General features: G+C 42.4%; 1 protein-coding gene across 1 annotated transcript; it reads right to left on the reverse strand.

Annotated features, from left to right (window-relative positions):
- Positions 1–829: 829 nt before the first annotated feature.
- LOC120048148 (sodium/hydrogen exchanger 6-like) lies at positions 830–25,946 on the reverse strand. The gene is made up of 16 exons (XM_038993888.1): positions 25,398–25,946; positions 24,544–24,743; positions 23,755–23,832; positions 23,565–23,641; positions 23,046–23,158; positions 22,685–22,790; positions 20,473–20,614; positions 19,942–20,047; positions 19,745–19,833; positions 19,510–19,623; positions 19,096–19,207; positions 8,238–8,391; positions 8,001–8,031; positions 7,790–7,875; positions 4,680–4,785; positions 830–4,418 (listed from the first exon to the last, which is right to left on the reverse strand). The coding sequence occupies exons 1-16, from the start codon at positions 25,678–25,680 to the stop codon at positions 4,140–4,142; spliced, it is 2,076 nt and encodes a 691-aa protein (XP_038849816.1). The 5' UTR covers positions 25,681–25,946; the 3' UTR covers positions 830–4,139.
- Positions 25,947–26,236: the final 290 nt, after the last annotated feature.

The raw sequence follows: 26,236 nt of genomic DNA on the forward strand, positions 1-26,236 counted from the left end.
ATAGATGTGCAGATGATGATGTGCAAGTAGAAATACTGGTGTGCAAAAGAGCAAAAAAAGTAAATAAAAACAATATGGGGATGAGGTAGGTAGTTGGATGGGCTATTTACAGATGGGCTGTGTACAGCTGCAGCGATCGGTAAGCTGCTCAGATAGCTGATGCTTAAAGATATGTCTCCAACTTCAGCGATTTTTGCAATTCGTCTCCAGTCATTGGCAGCAGAGAACTGGAAGGAAAGGCGGCCAAAATAGGTGTTGGCTTTGGGGAATACCAGTGAGATATACCTGCTGGAGCGCGTGCTACGGGTGGGTGCTGCTATGGTGACCAGTGAGCTGAGATAAGGCGGAGCCTTACCTAGCAAAGACTTATAGATGACCTGGAGCCAGTGGGTCTGGCGACGAGAGCATACAGGTTGCAGTGGTGGGTGGTATATGGGGCTTTGGTGACAAAACAGATGGCACTATGATAGACTGCATCCAGTTTGCTGAGTAGAGTGTTGGAGGCTATTTTGTAAATGACATCGCCGAAGTCTCTGATCTGGAGAGGTAGGTTTGAGACTCAGGCTGTCCATCCTAAAGGGTATTGTGATACAGTACTAAAGGGGATGAGGGCCAAGGCTGGTGGATAAATGACTGGCATGATTTAAGTTTTTTTTGTTCTGTTCTTATTCCAGCCAAATCTTAGGGGAAGGTCTGGACTGGAGAAGTCTGCATCAGAGACTTGATCTGGTTAGCTATTAGCTAACGTTACATTCTCAGAGGCCAACTAGATCGTGTCTACATCATAACGTTGATGTGTAATCAGCAAGTCAATGAGGATACGATTACAGAGGGGTTTAATCCAAAGCACAGGATTCTGTTTATTGAACATTTTGCACGCGACTTGGAACAGGTGAGGAATATTTACAGAAATGTAAACAGTCAGTACCTGCAACACTGAGGGAGCACAGTGTGGCACACACACGCATTACAGCAGACACACACACACGCTTAGGTGTAGACGACATGCGCGCACACACACACACACACACACACACACACACACACACACACACACACACACACACACACAGCGAAGTAGCAGTATAAACACAGAGTGGACAGTCTGAAAACACAGAGTACAACAAGCCCCTTTGGTCAGCTACTTCAGAATAGTGTCAACAAGTTAATTACAAGTTACCATTGACAGTTCAAATTTAAAAAATGGAACACATACTGTAAGAACAGTACTGGCAAATATAAGTAGACCTACAAGGGGCTTTTTTGACCTACAACATTAGATCTGTCAGTGGTAGACTGGTACACACTTCTGATTTTTGACCTTTTTGTTGTTGTGAAGACAGTCAATGGCATGGAAAAGGAATGAGGCAATGAGGCCAATCTTGTTTCTCTTGGTAACATAGATCATAATAACCTGTACATAAATGGATCATATTTCACTGTATTCCTTTTCATTTCATTATAAACCCAACATGTAATTCAAAGCCAGTTAAAAGCAGCTCAAAAGTATGACAAATGTCACATGCAAGACAATCGAAGCAGAATGAAACAAACGATTCTCAAAAGACAAGTGCAAATGCTGCAACATCCTCAATGCTTTCGCCTTATTTCCCTTCTTCATCAAGAATTTTAAAAAAAATAGGAGGGAAACAAACAGAAAATAGAGGGGAAAAAATAATTAACTGCACGTTGCGGTGTCAAGAGGCATGCCTGATAAAAACGAAGAGAGAAGACACGTGCCGTCAGAGGTTCCTGCACAGCAGGAGGTAACACTGAGGGGAAGACCAAGGCATGTCTAGTGAACGGCCTCCTTCTCCCCTTCCTTCCTTCCTTCCTTCCTTCCTTCCTTCCTTCCTTCCTTCCTTCCTTCCTTCCTTCCTTCCTTCCTTCCTTCCTTCCTTCCTTCCCTCCATTTACCTTCCCCTCCCTTTGACTCTCCTCCACCCCAGGTGCAAAGTAAATAGCTTGGACTATAGGAAAAATGTACACTATTCATCTCTACCTCTCTTTCCTCAGCTCCTACCCTGCCTCATTCTCTCTCCTACTCCCTCCCTCGTCTGTAGTGTTGTCTGGCACAGTGCCTGATTCCATCCATATCAACAGTGCGTTGCCAAGCAGGTGTCCTGTCAACAGTTCCTGCTGCACTACATTAACAGCCACCGCTGATCCCAGAACAGTCACAAGGGTAGAGCACATGAAGCCAAGCAGCTCAGAGGAGCTACTCACTCTGATCGCAGAGCCCATATAGACAAGAAGCTTAGAAGAGCTACTCAGAGGCCAGGCATCAGCTATAAATCAGGCCAAACCCCATACAATATACAGCGAGGTATATAGGATACATTAGACTAGTGTTATTTTACACAAAAAGATTCGCACAAATTCCTTTTGTACAACTATTCTGTTTTCTTCTCGAAATATCTATTCGGAATCATTTAATCCGAAATGTTACCCCAACTTGCCTATCCAAATTGTGAGTGATTTCTACATACTATCCGAGACATCACAACGTCATACAGTATCAGGGACAACGTAGCCAATAGACCAGTAACTCAGGCCAGTTAACAGTTGAACTGCGGTCCAGTACATACAGTAGCAGACCATCAATCTTTTGACAAGGACATTCCCATAAACAATCCCAAATGAAGCAAATTCAATCTGAAATAGAATTGGATAAGAAGTGATGAATAGATTAAACATTGTTGATCCACAAAATGTCAATTCCAGACAAATTTGACAAAAACAAAGCAAATTTGATCCTTGATCAAGAGCTACTGTAGCATGTTCCCTGTATACTACTTCAACGCAGTGAATAACCAGATACATCTTAGCCAGTAGGAAGCAAGAGCTTAGCACAGATAGAAAGTCCACAGTAGGTTTGATAATAGTAACATTGCAGTCCCTAATATCAAATATTCACCATGTTACACACACAGTATAGTATAATTAGTGACAATTAGTTATGTAGCTAAAGTACTTCTAGTATGTTGCAAAATACATACAAAGTATTTTGAGGCTGTCTGCACTCTTTTCATAAAATGTCAATGCAGGGGAAATGGCACTAGCTTTCACCGTACGGGAGATTTGGATCTGGTATTCAAAACGACAGCCCTTCTTTCTGCATCTGTGGTGAGTGACATCAGCTTCTAAAATAAGGTGTCAAACCCTCCCAAAGTCACAGTCTAAGGTCGTTGTGGGAAGTCCAAGACGTGCGCCAGGTTACACTGTTAGCCTGGTTAAACCAGACTGAACTCTGTCCTTCCATTGTCATTCAACCAGGCTTTAACATTGTAACAGTCCACAGCCCAACGGCTCAAAACGCAGACAGCCTGTCACCCATAGAAAACGTCGCCACCCTGTGGATGGAGGAGTGTGTTACTTCTAAAAGGGAAAATAAACTACAGTGGTCACTGAGGCACTTGATTGTAACCGTATTCACATAGCAACAAAATGCAACGCAGAGCCATTAAATCAAGTCAGCATGCCTTGGATCACACAGAGAAGGCAGTAACATTCAGGATCAGACCCAAAAACAAGGCTACAAACTCAATCAGCCCCGCAACCTTCTCACTCCCCACGCATAGAAAAAGGATGCACAATTTAGCATGCACAGTTAGCATGTCACCGTTATTATACACCTTGTGATACAGAGACAAACTAGCTGTTGTACTGTGACCTCCACATAGACTAATGCATGCGCATAGACTCGTATTGAGTCCTCTATAACGCTACTGTGACAAGATTGCCACGTGATTTCAGTGTGGTCCTATTAGAAGACAAACTGAGAAAAGCTATCGGTTTAACAAAATCAAAAGAAAACATGAATAAATACTTCATATTACAGTGATGGCGAAAGGAGTAAAAATTAGCAAACAAGAATGAGGTAGAGACATGGATTAGCCACTTGAGAAACTCAAAAGAGGAACGAGAGTGAGGGAGAGTGAGGGAGAGTGAGGGAGAGTGAGGGAGAGATGATGAGCGGTATGAGAGAAAAAGAAAGACAGTCAGAGAAAGACAGACTGGCACAGTCAGAGAGACAGACAGAGAGAGACCAGTCTCTTGCTGATCTTAGTTAATCTCATTCCTGCAGATTAAGGTGAGCAGGACGTAGAGTGAATTGGTCATCTGGCCTCTCTTTCGCCTCACATCCGCATACGGTGTCGGGGGTCCGCGAGGGGGGGCTCGGAGTCGTCCATGGGCAGGACCAGGCGGGTGCCCCTCATCACCAGCTCGTTGTCACCGTACGTCAGCTCGCGGTCCAGGTCGTCAGCGGAGATGACGGCGGAGGTGGTGCCCGCGGGCCCGGCGCTGGTGTGGGCGCCGCTGGCGTCCGTGCTCACCGTGATGTCACCGTAGGTCAGGCTGATGTCCCCGTCCGTCAGGATGAGGTCCGAATCGTCGTCCTTCAGCTGGCACTCGTTCTGGTGGCAGGAAAGAGAGAAAGGAACATTTAAGAATATGTCATCACCAGTTCTAACTGATCAAACACTCCTATTATAACTGAACTAATTCTTTAGCTTTTATGAAACAGGCAACTCTTCATTTGAGTACATTCATTGATACGTGATCCATTGTGATACTCATTAAGACAAAGAAGAAAACACGACATGTCATCGCTATTACCATAATCCCCCTAACAGGGTCACAGGGTTAATAGGAACACATGGTTTGTGGCGACTGACCTCGTAGGCCTGTGGGCTGGTGAGGCATCTGGCCAATGGTCCACAGCAGGCAGGCATGGTGACGGTGAGAGGAGGGCCGCTGTGGGTCAGGATGGGCTTCAGGTAGCTGGAGGGGTTATAGTCAAGGCCTCAACTGTGTCACAGAGAATCAAAACAAACTGCTCAAATACGTAATGAACCATACTCCTCTTCCTCAATACACCAGCCTCCACTGCTGTAGACTAGTATGTTATTGCAGTAATTGCGCACACATACTGTATACAGTGCATTTGGAAAGTATTCAGACTCCTTTACTTTTTCCACATTGTTACATTACAGCACTACTCTAAAATTGATTGAATTGTTTCCCCCCCTAATCAATCCACAAATAACACCCCATAATGGGGGTCAAAATAATACCCCATACCAGTCAAAAGTTGACACACCTACTCATTCAAAAGTTTTTATTTTTACTATTTTCTACATTGTATAATAGTGAATACATCACCCAAAAAATAAAATTGTGTTAAACAAATCAAAATAGATTTTATATTTGAGATTCTTCAAAGTAGCCACCCTTTGCCTTGATGACAGCTTTGCACACTCTTGGCATTCTCTCAACCAGCTTTATGAGGTAGTCACCTGGAATGCATTTCAATTAACAGGTGTGCCTTGTGTTGTGACATGGTAGGGGTGGTATACAGAAGATAGGGCTATTTGGTAAAAGACCAAGTCCATATTATGGCAAGAACAGCTCAAATAACCAAAGAGAAACGACAGTCCATCATTACTTTAAGACATGAAGGTCAGTCAATCAGGGAAAATGTCAAGAACTTTGAAAGTTTCTTCCAAGTGTAGCCGCAAAAACCATCAAGTGCTATGAAACTAGCTCTCATGAGGACTACCAGAGGAAAGGAAGACCCAGATCTACCTCTGCTGCAGAGGATAAGTTCGTAAGAGTTACCAGCCTCAGAAATAGACAATTAACTGCACCTCAGATTGCAGCCCAAATAAATGCTTCACAGAATTCAAGTAACAGACACATCTCAACATCAACTGTTCAAAGGGGACTTCGTGAATCAGGCCTTCATGGTCAAATTGCTGCAAAGAAACCACTACTAAAGGACACCAATAAGAAGAAGAGACCTGCTTTGGCCAAGAAACACGAGCAATGGAAATTAGACCGATGAGTCCAAATTCAAGATTTTGCGGTCCAATCGCTGTGTCTCTGTGACGCAGAGTAGGTGAAGCAATGATCTCTGCATGTGGGATTCTCACCTTTTCCAAATAGCCCTATCTTCTGTATACCACCCCTGCTTTGTCACAACACAAGGCACACCTGTTAATTGAAATGCATTCCAGGTGACTACCTCATGAAGCTGGTTTAGAGAATGCCAAGAGTGTGCAAAGCTGTCATGAAGAAAAAAGGGTGCCTAATATAAAATATATTTTGCTGTTTAACACTTTTTGGTTTCTACATGATTCCATATGTGTTATTTCATAGTTTGTAGAATAATAGTGAAGACATCAATGCAGAAAATATAAAAAATAAAGAAAAACCCTTGAACGAGTAGGTGTGTCAACTTTTGACTGGTACTGTAAGTATTCAGCCCCTTTACTCAGTACTTTGTTGAAGCACCTTTGGCAGTGATTACAGCCTTGAGTATGACACTACAAGCTTGGCACACCTGTATTTTGGGAGTTTCTCCCATTCTTCTCTGCAGATCCTCTCAAGCTCTGTCAGGTTGGATGGGGAGCGTCGCTGCACAGCCATTTTCAGGTCTCTCCAGAGATGTTCGATCGGGTTCTAGTCCGGGCCACTCAAGAACATTCAGAGACTTGTTTCGAAGCCACTCCTGCATTGTCTTGGCTGTGTGCTTAGGGCCATTGTCCTGTTGGAAGATGAACCTTCACCCCAGTCTGGGGTCCTAAGTGCTCTGGAGCAGGGTTTCATCAAGGATGTCGCTGTACTTTGCTCCATTCATCTTTCCCTCGATCCTGACTAGTCTCCCAGTCCCTGCCACTGAAAAACATCCCCACAGCATGCTGCTGCCACCACGCTTCACCATAGGGATGGTGCCAGGTTTCCAGATGTGACGCTTGGCATTCAGGTCAACGAGTTCAATCTTGGTTTCATCAGAACAGAGAATCTTATTTGTCATGGTCCTTTAGGTGTCTTTTGGCAAACTCCAAGCAGGTGTTGATGTGCCTTTTACTGAGGAGTGGCTTCCGTCTGGCCACTTTACCATAAAGGCCTGATTGGAGGAGTGCTGCATAGATGGCTGTCCTTCTGGAAGGTTCTCCCTTCTCCACAGAGATACTCTGGAGCTCTGTCAGAGTGACCATCGGGTCCTTGGTCACCTCCCTGACCAAGGCCCTTCTCCCCCGGTTGCTCAGTTTGGCCTGGCAGCCAGCTCTAGGAAGAGTCTTGGTGGTTCTAAACTTCTTCCATGTAATAATTATGGAGGCCACTGTGTACTTGGGGACCTTCAATGCTGCAGAAATGTTTTGGTACCCTTCCCCAGATCTGTGCCTTGACACAATCCTGTCTCAGAGCTCTATGGACAATTCCTTTGACCTCATGGATTGGTTTTGCTCTGACATGCACTGTCAACTGTGGGACCTTATATAGACAGGTGTGTGTCTTTCAAATCATGTCCAATCAATTGGATTTACCACATGTGGACTCCAGTCAAGTTGTAGAAACATCAAGGATGATCAATGGAAACAGGATGCACCTGAGCTCAATTTTGAGTCTCATAGCAAAGGGTTTGAATACTTATGTAAATAAGGTATCTGTTTTTTTATTTTTAGTACATTTGCAAACATTTCTAAAAACCTGTTTCACTTCATCATTATGGGGTATTTTGTGTAGATTGATGAGGGACATTTTTTTATTTAACCCATTTCAGAAAAGGCTGTAACGTAACAAAATGTGGAAAAAGTTAAGGGGTCTGAATACTTTCCGAATGCACTGTATCCATGATCATTTTGGTTATGCAGGACAAATCATGGTTTTATACTCACACATTAATTTACTGGATAGAGAACAAAAATGCTTTCTCTGTGAAATGAATCTGTCACTGGAGTGCCATCTGCTGTGTGCTGATGGGAGTGACACCAAAGGATACTTGTGGTCAAAGTTGTACCAGATCCTGAAGAGCCAGGCGCTCTCGTGTTTGGTGCTCCGCCGCTCTGATCCCTCTGTAATGCTCATCTGAGGAGACAGAGTCACAGAAAAGACAGATACAGAGATCCACTCAAAACAACAGCACTACATTAAAATCAGATGATTACAGCATTCAAGTCAAATAACTCCATTTTCATAGGCTTAATACTCACTGAGTTATCTGCGTCCGAATCTACACCCACACTGTTAGAAATGCAGAAACACATAAATGAGTCTACCAGATCAGTGTTCACAGACGATCATACTGAAACTGGACAGACAACTCTACGTGCTGCGTATATACTAAATTAGAATAAACATCAAAACAACAAAAGGTTGTTTTTAAGGCAAAAAAAAGACATACACCAACAACCCCAAACTTTGACTTTCGACCCCCACGGTGGACCTACCGTATGTGCTGGCAGGAAAGCATCTGGGTGGTTCCGCCTCCACAGACCCATACAGTGAAGAAGACGATGAGGAGGGTGGTTGTGAACATCATCTGACGGGCGTAGGTAGCCGTGTCCCGGATGGAAAGGGCAAAGGTCATCGCCCCACGCAACCCTAGGGAGGACAAGGAGGGGTTATTTAAGCAATAAGGCACGAGAGGGTGTGGTATATGCGGGGGTAGTGGATGAAATAGAGTAGGATGCTTTAAAACTTCTTTGGGCTAGGGGGCGGTATTTTCACGTCTGGATGAAAAGCGTGCCCAAAGTAAACTGCCTGCTACTCAGGCCCAGAAGCTAGGATATCCATATTATTAGTAGATTTGGATAGAAAACACTCTGAAGTTTCTAAAACTGTTTGAATAATGTCTGTGTATAACAGAACTGATTTGGCAGGCGAAACCCCGAGCCCAATCCATCCAGGGGATTTCCTTTTTGAGGTCAATCTGTTTTCTATTGGTTTTCTATGGCAAGCCCATTTTAATAGAAATATGCTTGCAGTTCCTATCGCTTCCACTAAATGTCAACAGTCTTTTGAAATTGGTTGATGTTTTTCCTTTGAGTAATGAAGAAGTAGCCATTTCCTATCTGGGTGGATAGCCAAGTGTACTGTTGTGGTTGGGGCGTGCGACCTGAAGCTCGCTCCACTTTCATTTTATCCGCAGTTTATCCCGTCTTAAATTTGATTGATTATTTACGTAAAAAAATACCTAAAGTTGGATTAGGACAGTTGTTTGAAATGTTTGGACAAAGTTTACAGGTAACTTATTAGATAATGTGTAGTCATGTCGGGCGAGTTGGAACCGGTGTTTTTCTGAATCAAACACGCCAAATAAATTGACATTTTGGAGATATAACGACAGAATTTATCGAACAAAAGGACTATTTGTGATGTTTATGGGACATATTGGAGTGCCAACAGAAGAAGCTCTTCAAAAGGTAAGGCATGAATTATATCGTTATTTCTGAGTTTTGTGTCGCGCCTGGGGGGCTGAAATATGATTGTCAGTACGATCGATAGTGGTTCATAGAGATTACATCTTACACAACTTTTTAATAGATGCCAGGGATCAAATATCATGGATTCCTTATGATGAGATATTGGCTAAATTTGCCAAAGGAAAAAGTATTTTGGGTTTAAGAATCTAGGCGAAATGCCAGGATGATGTATTCTAAAGATGTAACAAATAAACATGATCTGGCCAAAACCTAGGGGGGGGGGGGGGGGGGGGGGGTTAATCTCATGAGACATTTTATGTCGCCTTATCCTGAAATAGATTTCTAGAATGGACGAAAGGGTGGAGGGGTCATGAGGAATTAGGATAGGGGTACCAAACCTAAAATGAAAATGGTGGTGCGGTGGTTATGGAGAATCATGGGGAAAAGAGACCAGTGAATCCTCGGTGGCGAGAAATAAAAGATAAACGCTAGGGTGGATTAAAACAAACGTTTAATGTTTGGAGTAAGGACAGTGGACTTACCATTATCATCTTTGGTTTATAATTAATCATTTTGGATTGCTGATTTTTTAAAATTTAAATATTACCTTTATTTAAATAGGCAAGTCAGTTAACTCTTGTCAATATAGGGGGTGCTGTTTCAACTTTGTAAAATATCGTTCTCAAATTAAACTGCCTCGTACTCAATTCTTGCTCGTACAATATGCATATTATTATTACTATTGGATAGAAAACACTCTCTAGTTTCTAAAACCGTTTGAATTATTTCTCTGAGTGAAACAGAACTCATTCTGCAGCACATTTCCTGTCAGGGACTGAGATTTCAGAAATCGAGGTCCCTGTTCTGAGGTCAGTTTATAAGTCCCCATGTAAGCCATCGGGCTACATGCACTGCATACGTCTTCCTCTAGATGTCAGTAAGCGGGGAGAATTTGAATGGAGTGGATTGCGCAATCTGTGGCCCTATATAAGACCGTGGAACGGAAGTACCGTCCTTTTCAACGGTGCGCCTGGCGCAAGAAGACATCACAATGGCGTCCTGCAAACGCTTTCATTTTAGTAGTTCTATATCTCCGGTCATGTTTTTATTCGTTATAGGTGTTAAAGACATCATAAGGTAGTTAATTTAAACCAACTTATAGCAGTTTATAGCAGTTTATTGCGATTTTCTGGGATTTCTTTGTCATGCGCTTTCACGAGTTGGACACCTCTCCAGTTGGTGGCTAACATTAGCGGCTATTTCGACCGGACAAGAGGACATCTTTCAACCCAAAGACGATTGTTCTGGAGAAAGGACACCTTGCCCAAGATTCTGATGGAAGCTCAGCTAATAGTAAGCAGTCTTTATGCTGTTAATTCGTACTTATGTTGACAAATGTTAAATAATAATTCCGCCATGAATTATGGGGCGGTCTCGCTTTAGCGCACGCTGTATTGCGCAGTAACGTTAATTTTAAAAATCTAACCCAGCGATTGCATTAAGAACTAATTTATCTTTCATTTGCTGTCCAACTTGTATTTTTTAGTCAAGTTTATGAATAGTTTTCGATTAGAATAGGTGCCTTTCCCAAGATTTCTCCTGACATTTTCTTTGCAGCTTGGCTACTTTTCTCATTGTATAACCACGATTTGTGCCGCTAAATATGCACATTTTCTAACAAACTCTATATGCATTGTGTAATATGATGTTATAGGACTGTCATCTGAAGAATTCTGAGAAGGTTAGTGAAAATATTAATATCTTTTGGTGGTTTATACGTAATCGCTATGTTTGGCTCGAATCAATGCTGTTGTGATGTTTGCTATTGTGGTATGCTAATATAACGCTATATTGTGTTTTCGCTGTAAAACACTTAGAAAATCTGAAATATTGTCTGGATTCACAAGATCTGTGTCTTTCAATTGCTGTACGCTGTGTATTTTTAAGAAATGTTTTATGATGAGTAATTAGGTAATACACGTTGCTCTCTGTAGTTATTCTAGTCGCTTTGGTGAGAGTTGTGATGGTGGCTGCAATGGTAAACTATGATTTATACCTGAAATATGCACATTTTTCTAACAAAACATATGCTATACAATAAATATGTTATCAGACTGTCATCTGATGAAGTTGTTTCTTGGTTAGTGGCTATTTATATCTTTATTTGGTCGAATTTGTGATAGCTACCTATGCAGTAAAAAAATGGTGGAGTAAGAAAAGTGGTGTCTTTTGCTAACGTGGTTAGCTAATAGATTTACATATTGTGTCTTCCCTGTAAAACATTTTAAAAATCAGAAATGATGGCTGGATTCACAAGATGTGTATCTTTCATCTGGTGTCTTGGACTTGTGATTTAATGATATTTAGATGCTAGTATTTACTTGTGACGCTATGCTAGGCTATGCTAGTCAGCTTTTTTACTGATGGGGGTGCTCCCGGATCCGGGTTTGGGAGGAACTAGAAGTTAAGAACAAATTCATATTTTCAATGACGGCCTAGGAACAGTGGGTTAACTGCCTTGTTCAGTGGCAGAACAACATATTTTTACCTTGTCAGCTCAGGGATTCGATCTTGCAACCTTTCGGTTACTAGTCCAACGCTCTAACCACTAGGCTACCTGCCGCCCCGCTAAGATGTAGCATTGTGAATGCTAACGAAATGTATACTTTCTTTTCCAGAAGAGGGGGTTTCATTGTCTCTCGGAGGGGGTTTCATTGACTGTGGTCTTGGGGAGAGCAGTTAAGTATAAAAGTATCTGGAATAGGCCATAAACGGAGTTCACAGATAAGTAAGGCCTGTTCATGTGTGTTTTTGACCTACGGTTTACCACACACAATTTACTGGTTATGAATATGCGTTAGTGGTGTTAATACTGTGGGATTTATTTTGTGTGGGGTCTTTACAATTTGGTTTTAAATTGGGTATGCAGAATGATGGAAATGTTTGACATGTTTTAAAGGGTTTCTGAAGGACAGGGAAAGAAAGGGGAGAGGAAATATTTAATGGTGTTGGATGCCCTGTACCCTGACTTTCTGGTGAGGCCTGATCAATCTCACTAGAAATGATCAAAACAGGTGGGATTTAATTATAAAATGAATGAGAAACACCAGTCTCTATTCTATTTTACCATTACTTCATGAGATATCATTATTTCCTTATGGAGTTATCAAGAGTTGTAATTCTAAGTTGATGGGTTATTCAAATGTGTTTATTTTAGATTTAACACGATTTTGAATCACAATGTGAATCATGTGTTCAAAAGGGGAAACTACCAGTTCCCCAGGGCTTCTGGTTTTTTAGGGTAAATACACAAATGTATTTTGTTTACTCTGCATATAGAAGGAAAAAGATATGTTAATGAGGGTTGACAGTTACTCCAAACGGATTGTGATGTGTATTGCTGATTTCATGAAATGGATTGGGATATGTGAATTGCTGATTTAATTTCTTGACATTGTTTCGATACAACATTTCACAAGATCTGCTGGATGGTTGGGATTCTCCCATGGGTTATGGTGCTAACTCCCTGATCTGGTAACTCTTCCGAGAGGTCGCCAGTAAAATAAGGGAGTATGAACTAATTTTGAAGATGGTTTCAACAGTAACAGTATGTTGTTATGCTCTTTGACATTGGTCGTAGAGATAATGTTAATAAGGAAATTGGGAATGTAATAGTTGTCATATAGTCGATGCTTGTCTGGATTTCCTGAATCAGAAAAGAATTGAACTAAACTGTTGTTCTGATCTGTCCTCTCGAGGTTATCATGGAAGGTGACGTCAGATTGTGTCTTAATGCATGGTAGGAATAATGTGACCACAAACCGGCTGAAGAAAGAGCAACAAAAGGCGTTCAATGGGACAGTGACTTTTAACACACCAATCTGAGTCCGAGCCATTAACCTGGGTACGGGCGGCAGGAGTGCGCCATGAGTCCTGAGACCGCGCATGTGGAGTGAGCGTGGAGAGAGATAACATACAAACTTCTCTCATGCTCCTGGTGTACTGGTGGGAGAAATGGACCAGACAGAATGGTGAGAGAATTGTGTACGTGGGAAAAACTGATTACTTTATATTGAAAAATCGGGACAATACCAAGGGCCATCAAATCTGACAGGCAAGAGTTACATACAGTTGAAGTAGGAAGTTTACATACACCTTACTCAAATAAATTTAAACTTAGTTTTTCACAATTCCCTGTCTTAAGTCAGTTAGGATCACCACTTTATTTTAAGAATGTGAAATGTCAGAATAATAGTAGAGAATTATTTATTTCAGCTTTTACTTCTCATCACATTCCCAGTGGTTCAGAAGTTTACATACACTCAATTAATATTTGGTAGCATTGCCTTTAAATTGTTTAACTTGGGTCAAACGTTTTGGGTAGCCTTCCACAAGCTTCCCACAATAAGTTGTAGGCCTCCTTGCTCACACGCTTTTTCAGTTCTGCCCACAAATTGTCTAAAGGATTGAGGTCAGGGCTTTGTGATGGCCACTCCAATACCTTGACTTTGTTGTCCATAAGCCATTTTGCCAGAACTTTGGAAGTATGCTTGGGGTCATTGTCCATTTGGAAGACCCATTTGCGTCCAAGCTTTAACTTCCTGACTGATGTCTTGAGATGTTGCTTCAATATATCCACGCACATTTCCATCTATTTTGTGAAGTGCACCAGTCCCTCCTGCAGCAAAGCACCCGCACAACATGATGCTGCCACCCCCGTGAGTCACGGTTGGGATGGTGTTCTTCGGCTTGCAAGCCTCCCCCCTTTTTCCTCCAAACATAACAATAGTCATTATGGCCAAACGATTCTATTTTTGTTTCATCAGACCAGAGGACATTTCTCCAAAAAGTACAATCTTTGTCCCCATGTGCAGTTGCAAACTGTAGTCTGGATTTATTGCGGTTTTGGAGCAGTGGCTTCTTCTAGGCTGAGCGGCCTTTCAGGTTATGTTGATATAGGACTCATTTTACTGTGGATATAGATACTTTTGTACCCGTTTCCTCCAGCATCTTCACAAGGTCCTTTGCCGTTGTTCTGGGATTGATTTGCACTTTTCGCACCAAAATACGTTCATCTCTAGGAGACAGAACGCGTCTCCTTCCTGAGCGGTATGATGGCAGCGTGGTCCCATGGTGTTTATACTTGCGTACTATTGTTTGTACAGATGAACGTGGTGCCTTCAGCCATTTGGAAATTGCTCCCAAGGATGAACCAGACTTGTGGAGGTCTACAATTTATTTTCTGAGGTCTGATTTCTTTAGATTTTCCCATGCCATGATGTCAAGAAAAGAGCCACTGAGTTTGAAAGTAGGCCTTGAAATACATCCACAGGTACACCTCCAATTGACTCAAATGATGTCAATTAGCCTATCAGAAGCTTCTAAAGCCATGACATCATTTTCTGGAATTTTCCAAGCTGTTTAAAGGCACAGTCAACTTAGTGTATGTAAACTTCTGACCCACTGGAATTGTGATACAGTGAATTATAAGTGAAATAATATGTCTGTAAACAATTGTTGGAAAAATGACTTGTGTCATGCACAAAGTAGATGTCCTAACTGACTTGCCAAAACTATAGTTTGTTAACAAGAAATTTGTGGAGTGGTTGAAAAACGAGGTTTAATGACTCCAACCTAAGTGTATGTAAACTTCTGCCTTCAACTGTATGTGTCGTTGGGAAGGAGGAAGTGCCGGGAGGAGGGGAGTGGTATTGAGGAAGGTCTACACACTGCGAACAATCTAGACTAAGAATACAGTGAGATACCAATCTTTCATTACCATGCCACTCGTAACAGGAAAACAGGGACAAAGGGGGGGGGGGGGGGGGTTGTAATGAGAAGAGTTATTTCCGGCAATAAAAGATCCCGCTTATAAACGTACATTCTAACCGTGATGTGTGCTAGGTTGAGAAGCTTGAATTCGAGTGATAGACTCAAAGTAAAGCACGGAGGACAGTCATTCTAAATTTGGGTTGGATAATTTATCAAATGTTTTAGTTATAATTCGGATACAACGGGAGAGAATTGTTCTCAAACTGTGAGGGGTGGGTGCACTGCTCAAATGTATTATGCCTAGGGAGCCTCTAGAAACCTTATCTTTAAGTGTCCTCCGACAGGGAGGTTATTAGAAAACTCACTGGATGATAGCTTGGTTCAAACATTACGTTTTTTTTTTTTTATTACCATGTGATCAGAATTTTATGTTAAATCGCATTAATATATAGATTAGATTGCTTATATACGGTACAATTAATTGCATACAAGGCCCATAGTCTTGCATTAACACCCAAAAACAGAAGCTCGTCAAAGGTAAGGCATGAATTATATTTTTATTTCTGCGTTTTGTGTCGCGCCTGCAGGTTTGAAATATGCTTATCTCTCTTTGTTTACAATGGTGCTATCCTCAGATAATAGCATCGTATGCTTTCACCGAAAAGCCTATTTGAATTCTGACATGTTGGCTGGATTCACAACCAGTGTAGCTTTAATTTGGTATCTTTCATGTGTGATTTAATGAAAGTTTGATTTTATAGTAATTTTCATAGTAATTAATTTTAATTTGGCGCGCTGCATTTTCTCAGGCTTTTTGCGAAGTGAGACAGTAGCGTCCCGCCTAAACTCAGATTTTCGGATATAAATATGAACTTTATCGAACAAAACATACATGTATTGTGTAACATGAAGTCCTATGAGTGTCATCTGATGAAGATCATCAAAGGTTAGTGATTCATTTTATCTCTATTTCTGCTTTTTGTTACTTTTCTCTTTGGCTTGAAAAATGGCTGTCTTTTTCTGTGACTTGGCTCATATCTAACATAATCGTTTGGTGTGCTTTCGTCGTAAAACCTTTTTGAAATCGGACACTTTGGCTGGATTTACAACAAGTGTATCTTTAAAATGGTGTAAAATGGTGTATGTTTGAGGAATTTAAATTATGGGATTTCTGTTGTTTTGAATTTGGCGCCCTGCAGTTTCACTGGCTGTTGACGAGGTGGGACGTTACCGTCCCACATACCCTAGAGAAGTTACGTGAGATGGAATGTGACTGGGGTGGAGATCTGTGGGGCTCATAAATTAAGGTTGTGGTGATAGAGTGGTATCATCCCCAGACTATGTATATTGTTACACGAGATAGCTGTCCTCACTCTCCTTCGAGCTAACTGCGCACAATATAGGGACTACTATGAAGTTAAACTGAACGTTACACATACCCAGATCATGGTGCGAGTAGCAGAGATAGTGTTGGCATTTCAGACACTATTGTCAACTTAAGAAACCTGTGACTCAAGAGTTTTTTTAGGTTGGATATCCTTCCAACTTCATTCATCTTTTCCCTATTCATAACAGCCAGCGAACACTTGACAGATTCCATGCAGTAGCTACTCACGGCAGTCGCTGTAGGGACAGTAATTAAAGGAGGCTATAGTAACAGCATGGAATTGGACTACGGCGCAAATGAGGGAGTTTGAGGTATGCGTCACGGGCAGTGTCAGTAGTAGCCGGGGTTATTTTAGTAGCATTGTTGGGATATCATTTTATGAGGACTCATGCCACATGGCTTGGTAACTGGGAGACCGATGGGAGTACCGGGGGCTGTTATACATGTCACAGATTAATGATCTGGGCTAAGGGGAGTCTGTGTTGTCAGGAAATGACCAATGCATTGCATTGTGTATATTCCCAGGTGGAAGCAGCACATGAGGAGCAGCAGATAACCGAGGGCACGAGCTGAATTCTGGAGATCAAGATACACCAGGGGGGAGTGTTGGAACAGCGTTGGTCTGGTCTACACGCAGTACTCCTTACTGCAGCGGTAAAGATCATCATGTCTCTCCTCGGTGGGTTCACAGTTCTCACGTGAAGTGAGGTCCAGCTGCATAATGGGCGAGCTTGAAGACGCCATGACAGAGGAAGCGGAGCTAATGAGAGAGAAAGACTAGATTCCACTGTAGACATACATTTGGTTTGGGTCTGGGAGCTACTTTAACCTCCATAGTTGGGTTTAGTTGCCTTTTTGGTTAATGCATCAGATGAAAGGATATATGTTGGGGTTATTGTACTCTGGACAACATTCTGGAGGCATTCAAGAGTAGCGTTGATTAGGGCTATGCACTTGCCCATCAGGTGGCAAAGAAGGAGATGGGGAACAAAGTGAAAATGATATGGCTTGGGAACACCTCTCGGAGCCTGTGGCAGGAAAGGGGAAGACTGGGTGAAAGCATGAGGAGGTTCTCTAGGGCCTTCATTTTTGTGGAATCCAGCAGAAAAGTATCCTGGGGGCATAGAGTCAGGCGAAGAGAGAGTGGGAATTGTCATGTTATCAGACTTTGGGTTTTCATGCATATATAATTATGCATAGCTTACCACACTGTGAATACTGTTATGTTTTGTGTTTCTTTTTGCTTTTCAAGTCTTATGCTATCACTCTCTTAGGAACCAGAAGGAGAAAGTTGAAATGGAAGAAGTCAACAGCTCCAGCGGACACGTTATTATCAGTGTTCTATGAGAAATGAGTGTGCTTGGTGTGATCATAGAACAGAGGCCATAAGCCTCTGAGTTTGTAAACCTCACGGTGAATGTTAATCATGTTTATTTTTTTGTTTGTTCATGTTTTATTATCATTGTTTGTCCATTTATAAAGTGATTTCCAAGTTTATGTAATGTTGAACAGTATGATGTCAAATGTTCAAAAAGGGGGGACTGATGGGTTTGGATTTCTGAACTTTAAATGTTATTATTCATTAGTTATAATAGAGACCTGAGGGGTGCCATAGCCGAGGGGCCACACCAGTGGTTAATGGTTATCTGTAGGGGGAAGGTATATGGTGGGTGCAATTAAGCTTGGAATGTACTGAGTATGGAAACGATCACGTGGCAGGCATTGATAAGGGAAGAGAACCATAGATTAGAGATGAAGGGGGTTGAGGTCAGGTCACGTTAAGGGAGAAGGAAATGTTTATTGCCCGTATCACTTAGTTTCCTGCCTAGCAATAAAGATACAATGTTTAGTGAGAAGGAGGAGACTCCGCCCAAAGTGGGGTACAAATACCAGCACTATTGTAAACATGTTTTTGTCAATTCAGCTGTCCGATCCTTTGGGAAGAATACACTTGGTTTAAGCTTTCACAGTGTCCTTCAAGTTCTTACTCTAATATTTTAGAACCTAACACAGCCAATCAGCATTCAGGGCTCGAACCACCCAGTTCGTATGTGTGTGTGCACAAGCGACAAGCAGTGTGTGTCTCTCCACAAGTCATATCACTTAAAATAGCTTTTTGTTAGATAACGTCGCTGGTGTGGGAACTCTGTAAACAGTTTCAATAATCGTCATCACATGACAATCAGTTAGTACAGTTACATAGTGGTCAATGTAACAACACATTCTGGTATGACTTGTTTTTTCTATATTTATAATAATAATATTATTATTAATAATGAATCAAACTGGCATTCCAAGTGCTTCTCTATCAACTGAGCTTCAGAAGACTAAGGATGTAAATGGCAGAACAGTGACTCCTAAAATCGCTGGACACAAGAAATCAGACTCATAAATCAACATGGTTCAAAAAGTGGCAGGATATCCCAGCCTCTGCACTTTTTTAAATTTCCCCAAAAATGTTTTAAAGTAATAATAAATACAAAAATTGTGGCAGATATTTCATCACTTGAAACCTAGAAACTGGACAGAAAGCGCTATATTATCATCACCTTTTCTCTTCAAGTAAATACAATACTATTTAATCTAGTGATTAAAAAAGGAAAATGAAAAATGGTGGCGCCAGATCTCCGCCTGGCCACATTCCGATCTTTATTTCCACTAATTAGTCTTTTGACAATAATTGGGCAAATGATCAGAATTGCGCTGCCTGTGTAAATGCAGTACCTGCAAACATCATCATGTGCTGGAAGTTGGAGCTGATCTTGTTCCTGCGTCCAAGGTTGAGCAGGAAGGACAGGGGGTAGATGTTGGCTGCTCTGCCCAGGAACACTGCCAGCTGGGAGTGATTGTTGTCAAGGAGAGGTCCATAGAGGGTAAAGAAACTAGCAATGTCCTGAAAACTTTTCAGTCTAGTGCCTTCCCAGCATTACAAACAAAATTCTGTACTTAGATGCCCAGTAATGCTACTTACTCTATTATGACTACAGTGGTTAAATAACAGTTAAATAATGCCCAGTTTGTCATTGCTTATGCCATTCCCACCCAGTCTTACAGTTTAACCCCTATACACTACTCTACTCTTAGACTAGGGTTGCGTGCTGTACTCCCATCATCTCATTGTATTATGAGTGAGGATACAAAAGCGCCCACGATGAAGGTGAGGTTGAAGATGTGGTTCTGGAAGGTGAACAGGGCCAGACCCATGTAGGAGAAGATGAAATTCTCTGCCAGGAAGTTCAGCAGCTCAAACAACTACAGGACAACACAAAAACAACCTTTCAGGGACCATTTTGGAATGTCAATATTTAGCAGATGACATTGCTGTCCAGCGTAGCTCGCAGTAAATAAATGCAATGGTAAACGTGGTCCTCACCTGTTTGGTCCTGTCCTGTGATTCAGGGGACAGGTTGTTGAAGGTGTAATGAGCCTGAGTGATCCCGCAGAAAAGCACTGCCACCACACCTGCAGAAACAAACAACAACAACCAGACACACCATAAGAAAGTGGGTCATGAAAAAATAACCTGTGGGGGGGGGGGGCCATGACCGGTTCAGTAAGATGATTGGTTACCTGTGAAGCCACAGGCCTCTGCCATTAAGAAGGTGCTCCAGGACATGAGGAAGAAGAGAGCAGTCTCCAGTAGCTGGAAGTCCCTCAGCTTAGTGAACTTAGTGACGTGAGGATAACAGTCAAGGAGAAAATGCGCCATGAAAACGACCACACTACACAACTCACCAAACACTGAAAGAACAGCTTAGACTCCAGAGCATTGAGGTCAATATATAGCAACTAGCAAGTTGACAATACCAAGAGCACTTTTACATTTTAGCCATTTAGCAGACGCTCTTATCCAGAGCGATTAGTGCCAAGCTCAAGGGCACGTCGATAGATTATTTCCCTGGTCGGCTCGGGGATTCAAACCAGCGACCTTTCGGCTACTGGCCCAACACTCTACCCGCTAGGCTAAGAATCTACTTCATCCATTGGAATACAAGAACAAAAGCATTTCCATCTGTTTGTAACCTTGCCGTTACTGTAATATACATTTTTGCATTTCTAGACCCTCAAATCACACAAAGTACATAATTGACTAAAGGATATGAGCGCCGTCATGACCCCGGTGGCCACTCCCAGGGCGAAGGATCCACTGAAGACACCCAGGAACACCCCAAAGGACTTCAACATGGCCATCACCTCAAAGGTGTGACTGTTGTCCCCCTCAGGCTGGTACGACACGATGGACCTGGTACACACACACACACACAGTCAATCCCAGAAAAGGTGCAAAATAATAGAGTAGCTCAAGCGGCCTATGTGGATGGATGAAGTGTTACGAGGGTGGAAATGGAAATTAAATACCGGTATTTACTGCATCATTTCTGGGCATGAGAAATGAACGAACCATAGATCATTAGTACGGTTAGACCTAGAGAGCTGGTTAACAAAATGTGCTTCCATCCTGAAAAGGTTGAACGTCTTGAAAAGTCCCCAATGATATTAGAACTAAGGTATATCCCTACAGACCAGGGGAGGCCTTTATACAAATGACTCTGATGATCCTAATGACCCAAGAGCACTGTATAGTACTAGTACTAACATTTGCATGCCCGGTCTGTTTGAAGTGCAGATGACTCTCTTATGCAAATATATAGTGGCTCGCTGTGTCAATATCTACAATGACTATCGTAGTTTCACATGGATAATCTCATAATTTCTTAATGGGTTTTACTACAGTATGCGCACATCAGTGGGGGCTGGTGGGAGCAGCTATAGGAGGATGGGCTCATTGTAACGGCTGGACTGGAATACATGGAACGGAATACGGTTTCCATGTCTGATACCGTTCCAATAATTCCACTCCAGCCGTTACAATGAGCCCGTCCTCCCACAGCTCCCCCTACCAGCCTCCACTGGTGCACATACTCGTGTATAGACATCTGCTAGTAAGTACGGTCCTGTGTATGAAGTGATACCATCCTCTGAGCAGCAATGTTCTACACTGGAAGGTTCTATGGGACTACTAGCTACCCAGTCTTAAGGTATCTCTCAGCACTGACTGTAGCAGAAATACATCAACAGCTTTCCATTCAAGTCAGACCAGAGGGACTATTGGGCATGGGTTTTTCAACTCGTAGCTACGGGGAACCACTCGTGAAAGATTAGCTGAAGCTTGGAATTAGTGATTCTAGATAACATGGTTAAATCCAAATTGCAATAAATCCAACCTCATTACACAATTCTGGCTCATGCGGCAGCAAAATAAATCTGTGTTAAACTGATCAAATAAGAGGGTTATCACTATTCCCTAAAAAAATGTAACAATTCTCTTACATAACATCATTACCAGGGCATACGTACATGGCTGAGAGAAAAGCAGTGAGTGAGAGAGCGGTTTGACCGAGAAGACAGAGAGAGGAAGGGCAAAGGGGTTAGAGCCGAGCAGCAGGACCATGCAAATTGGGGACGTAATAAACGCCTGTCACCCAAACAGCAAATCACCAGGATTCTACACCACAAGAACTGGCTTACATTTTGAATTGAGGACTCAAGAGTTGACCTAATGCATACCTCAAGATCCACAAAACGGATGCCATGAAATATAGGCTCAGCACGCTAGCTTTTTGGTTACGCAAACATCTGACACGCTTTTGATGTCGGCGTGAACTATCCGTTTAAGGGTTGTACTTGTGCTGCATAGCTGCTATCTGGGGTGTAACGGCTGGTCATTTGCCATGCATGTTCTCACGATGCAAAAAGAAGCCACCGCAAAAGCACTCTGAGCTAGCACACCCGTTCAGGGGAGTGTCTCGCGTCGCCGCCACGCCCTCTACCCAATGATTGGCTGATTGATTGGCTCCAGGGGCGTGCTGCACCCCCGCGCTGAGCCGACCATAATACATTAGAATTCTGAAAATAATCAGAGTTCCCGGCAGAGGGAAGGTACTGGTTAGGGTTACCAAAGGGTCAATCTCACACATTCCACAGCATTAATAATAGTTATTGGTTTAGTACAACCAGGTCACACACTGGATAATCAATACCAAAGAACATTTGGTTGAGGGTGTGTTTGTGTGTGCGTGTCCATGTGCTTGTGCTTGTGTGTGTGTGTGAGAGTGACTAGGACAAACCTCCCCCTTATCCAGCCCAAAATATCTATAACAGTTCCAAAGCACAGCTGTTTGAAGATGAGGTTTGTCAGCCAAAGCTTCACAACAATCGATCACAAAGACAAATACCAAACTTCACAATGTGAGTGTGTCAAGGAGACCGACAGACGGTAGACAGGTGTGTCAGGTAAAGACGGAGGACTCACGAGGACAGCACCACGGCCACGGCATCGTTGAGAACGCTCTCTCCAAACAGCAGAGCGTACAGATCCACGTCCACCTGCAGCTCGTTGAAGATGGCCAGCACCGTCACTGCAGGACAGGAGACAGTAAAGTAAAGGCTTCAGCTCGGCTGCATACTCCCTTAACAGACCTTTGCTTGAAAAACTAGAAAAAAGCAGCAATAGTACTGTTTGTTCATTTTGAGACACCGTAGCCTCAAAAAAAACCTTTGGATAACAATATATGGACTAGGCTTATTACTGCTGAAGCAAGCGGTTGAACCATTACCGTGTGGTCCATTATTGAGTGTCCTAAAGAGGTGACTGAGATGAACAGGGTCTGTACCTGGGTCAGTTGCAGAGACAATGGCTCCAAACAACAGACAGTCTGTGAAGAAAAAGTCCCCGTGAAGCTGTCCCACCTGCTTCATCAGCGTGACACAGCCGTACATCAGCAACCTGCACAGAGGTAGAGATCATATTACCTCAGTTCAGCATTTCTCTGACAGGTCACACAAAGGACTAAAGGTGTATGAACACACAAAGATGTAACGCATACATAATACAGTATAGCTGGGTGTAAACTTGCAGGTTGGCATTTGTTGTCATGAATCTTGCCCTGGAGGCAGCTCCGCAGAGTGGTCACTAGCTGGCACAGCCACAAAGTCATAATATCAGATTTTAAACCTAAACCTAACTCTAACCATACAGCTAACCCTAATGCCTAACCTTAAATTAAGATCAAAATGCTAATTTTTATTTGAATGAATTTTGACTTTGCAGCTGGCCCATCTAGCGGAAATCTTTCCGGTCAGCCTCCATGGCAAGATTCATGACAATAAAAGTCCAGCAGCTATAAACTCACCCAATGATGAAACATGATATGACTGTTCCCAGAAAGGCGTAGGCCAGGATGGACCCCATGTTCCTGAAGAAGTGTCTCTGAGAGATAGAGTTACGTGAAGGATTAGGCCTAAATATTACCGACGAACAAATCAGCACTGTGATATTTTACTATTGATTCAACTTTTAAACTAACCAACCACATGCCTTACCCTCTTCAGACTGTAGCCGGCATGGAAGATGATAGGGGGCAGGAGGATGTTGAAGAACACCTCAGGGTCAAAGGTCACCTGAGAAAAGAAGAAAAACTCAGAAGGGTTGTATTACATCACTGTACAGTACAGTGTCCCACTGACTATAATAAAATGTGATTTTTGTTGTTGTTGTTATAACCCAATTATAAATGCACGTAACAATAACTAACTAGGGTCCATTTTCATTTTCCATCATTGTTGTTACCTTAAGAAAACTCATGAGACCATAGGCCTACTGGTAAAAGCCACATAAGGGAGTACTCTGGGCAGCGCAAAAAAATCAATTGCTGGTACAGTAAGCAAAACAGGTTGGGAACCACTGTCACATAGCCTCAGGAAGTATGGATGTTGGGGGTCCTGCAGCACCCTCTGAAAAATCTTAAGATTTATATTATTTGTTTACATTTTCACAAAAGTCGTTGCATTGAATAACAGTGCTCTGTAGGCTACCTCAGGACAAGACTGATGACCTATGTTATGCACCGAGTTAGACACAGTGTGCATGTGTCTGTGTATTAGACAGTGAGTACGTGTGGAAAATGCCTAGGGAACGATAGAAAGGGAATATGTAAAGAAAGGCAACCAATTTGTCTGAGTTGTACAAAGCCTCCAAAACAGCAGTTTAGATTTGAAAAAAACACGTTTAGACAATAACCACGATTTATGTGGAAGCAGCCACTTTTCTGGTCAGTCAAGCCATAATTTCATGTTTCAAAATGAATAATGACCACGTGTTTGGGACTCTACCTTGCGAAGCATCTCGTTGTCTTGCACATCACTGATCTCAGAGGCGCTGATCTCGCCCTTCAGCGTGTACTCGTAGAACTTGCCGCTGACGTTGACGAGCAGTGTGGGTGGGCTGGCATTGACATGGCAACTGAGGGTGACGTTACTAATGTCACGGGGTACGTGGATACCATAGCGCAGGACCACCCCAACCAGCACGCCTGGAGGGAGAGCGAGGGAACAGAGTGAATGAACTTGGGTTAACAAATACCGAATTGCATCTATCAGTTGTCCTCTCTGCCCTTCATGCCGGAACAGCAGCATGCGCAATGTACATAAATAACCAGCTAACATTCCATTGAAGAATGCAAGGTGACCTATGGGACTTCAGGAAGTGCATGAAGTGGTCAGAGCAACTAAAGAAAAATACTGCTAAGTAAGTTGAACCTTGCTGGGTGTGTGACATTGAACGGTATGGGTTTAGTACCTGCACACAGTAGCATAACTGATAAGGTATAAATATTATTCCAAACACCAACAACAGAGATCTAATTTAGAGATATGGCCATTGTAGGCCTCATTATTGCCGGAGCCTTGTGTTGTCTCGACAGCATCCCTATTTGAATGACAACAATGTTACCAGATTTCCAGTAAATGTCAATAAACATACTGTGCGTGACCTGTAGCTACATAAACAGTATGACGTAGCTTCCATGCAACCAAGAGACTTTTGACATTGTGTTGGACTAGTCAGAGACTATCGAAAGTCTAGCATTATGGCAGAAGTATCTTGGTTGCATCGAAGCTAAGTATGACGATAAGTAATGACGACATCATGCAGTCTCCTGACATGGAGGCCTCTCACCCATACTCACCATAGATCATAGCCAGTCCCGTTTCATGCAAAAACCTGAAACGACGGTGCTTGAATAACCATATGGTTAAAATCGTGAGGGTTAGGAGCATGATGAAAATCAGCAGGTCGGCACTGTCTTGTCTGTGGTTATCCTCAACCTTCCTCTCTGTTACCATGTTCTCCATGGCACTATCCTCTGCCCTGCAAACACAGATGCAGAACGACAAACAGACTAGAACAGTCAGAGCTAACGTCTTCGACATCTTCCGAGTAGCGTTGACTCGGAATTTATTGTAACCCATTTTGACGATTCAATCTTCAAAGAAAGTACGTCGTCGTTATTACAGGTTTCTAGAAAGATATTTCATGCAAGCTAGCTAAGCGGAGACAGCAACAGTAGATGGATGATTCCGGAAGGAAAAGTGATTGTTTTTATTTCAAAGTAAAAGTCCTTTTGGATATTGGTATGATATAAAATGTGTTACCGTATTAACGACTAATGTGCCAAACTATATATAGATTTAGGAACGAACTCGATATGCTTTAAAACGACTAAAACCAAATCTAACGTAAACACGGCAAAAGACAACTCAGAACTCGGACATTTCCGACTTGGAAACTCCCTGTAGAAAGGTGTGCCGCGTTAAGGTCCTGACGGAAACTCGGCAATTTTGACTTGCTTACTCGTTATAGAAATAAACTCATAACAAAAAAGAAACGTTCCTTTTTCAGGACCCTGTCTTTCAAAGATAATTCGTAAAAATCCAAATAACTTCACAGATCTTCATTGTAAAGGGTTTAAACACTGTTTCCCATGCTTGTTCAATGAACCATAAACAATTAATGAACATGCACCTG

The sequence above is a fragment of the Salvelinus namaycush genome, chromosome 5 (assembly GCF_016432855.1).
Source record: "Salvelinus namaycush isolate Seneca chromosome 5, SaNama_1.0, whole genome shotgun sequence".
In the NCBI taxonomy this organism is placed as follows: Eukaryota; Metazoa; Chordata; class Actinopteri; order Salmoniformes; family Salmonidae; genus Salvelinus; species Salvelinus namaycush.

What these genes read in the sequence shown, in the direction of transcription:
- LOC120048148 (XM_038993888.1), bottom strand. Translation starts at nt 25,680, where the DNA reads ATGGGTTACAATAAATTCCGAGTCAACGCTACTCGGAAGATGTCGAAG. An exon ending in ATATCATGTTTCATCATTGG is followed by an intron (nt 23,159 to 23,564) that starts GTGAGTTTATAG and finishes ACCTCTGTGCAG; the next exon opens with GTTGCTGATGTACGGCTGTG. An exon ending in TGTCTCTGCAACTGACCCAG is followed by an intron (nt 22,791 to 23,045) that starts GTACAGACCCTG and finishes CCTGTCCTGCAG; the next exon opens with TGACGGTGCTGGCCATCTTC.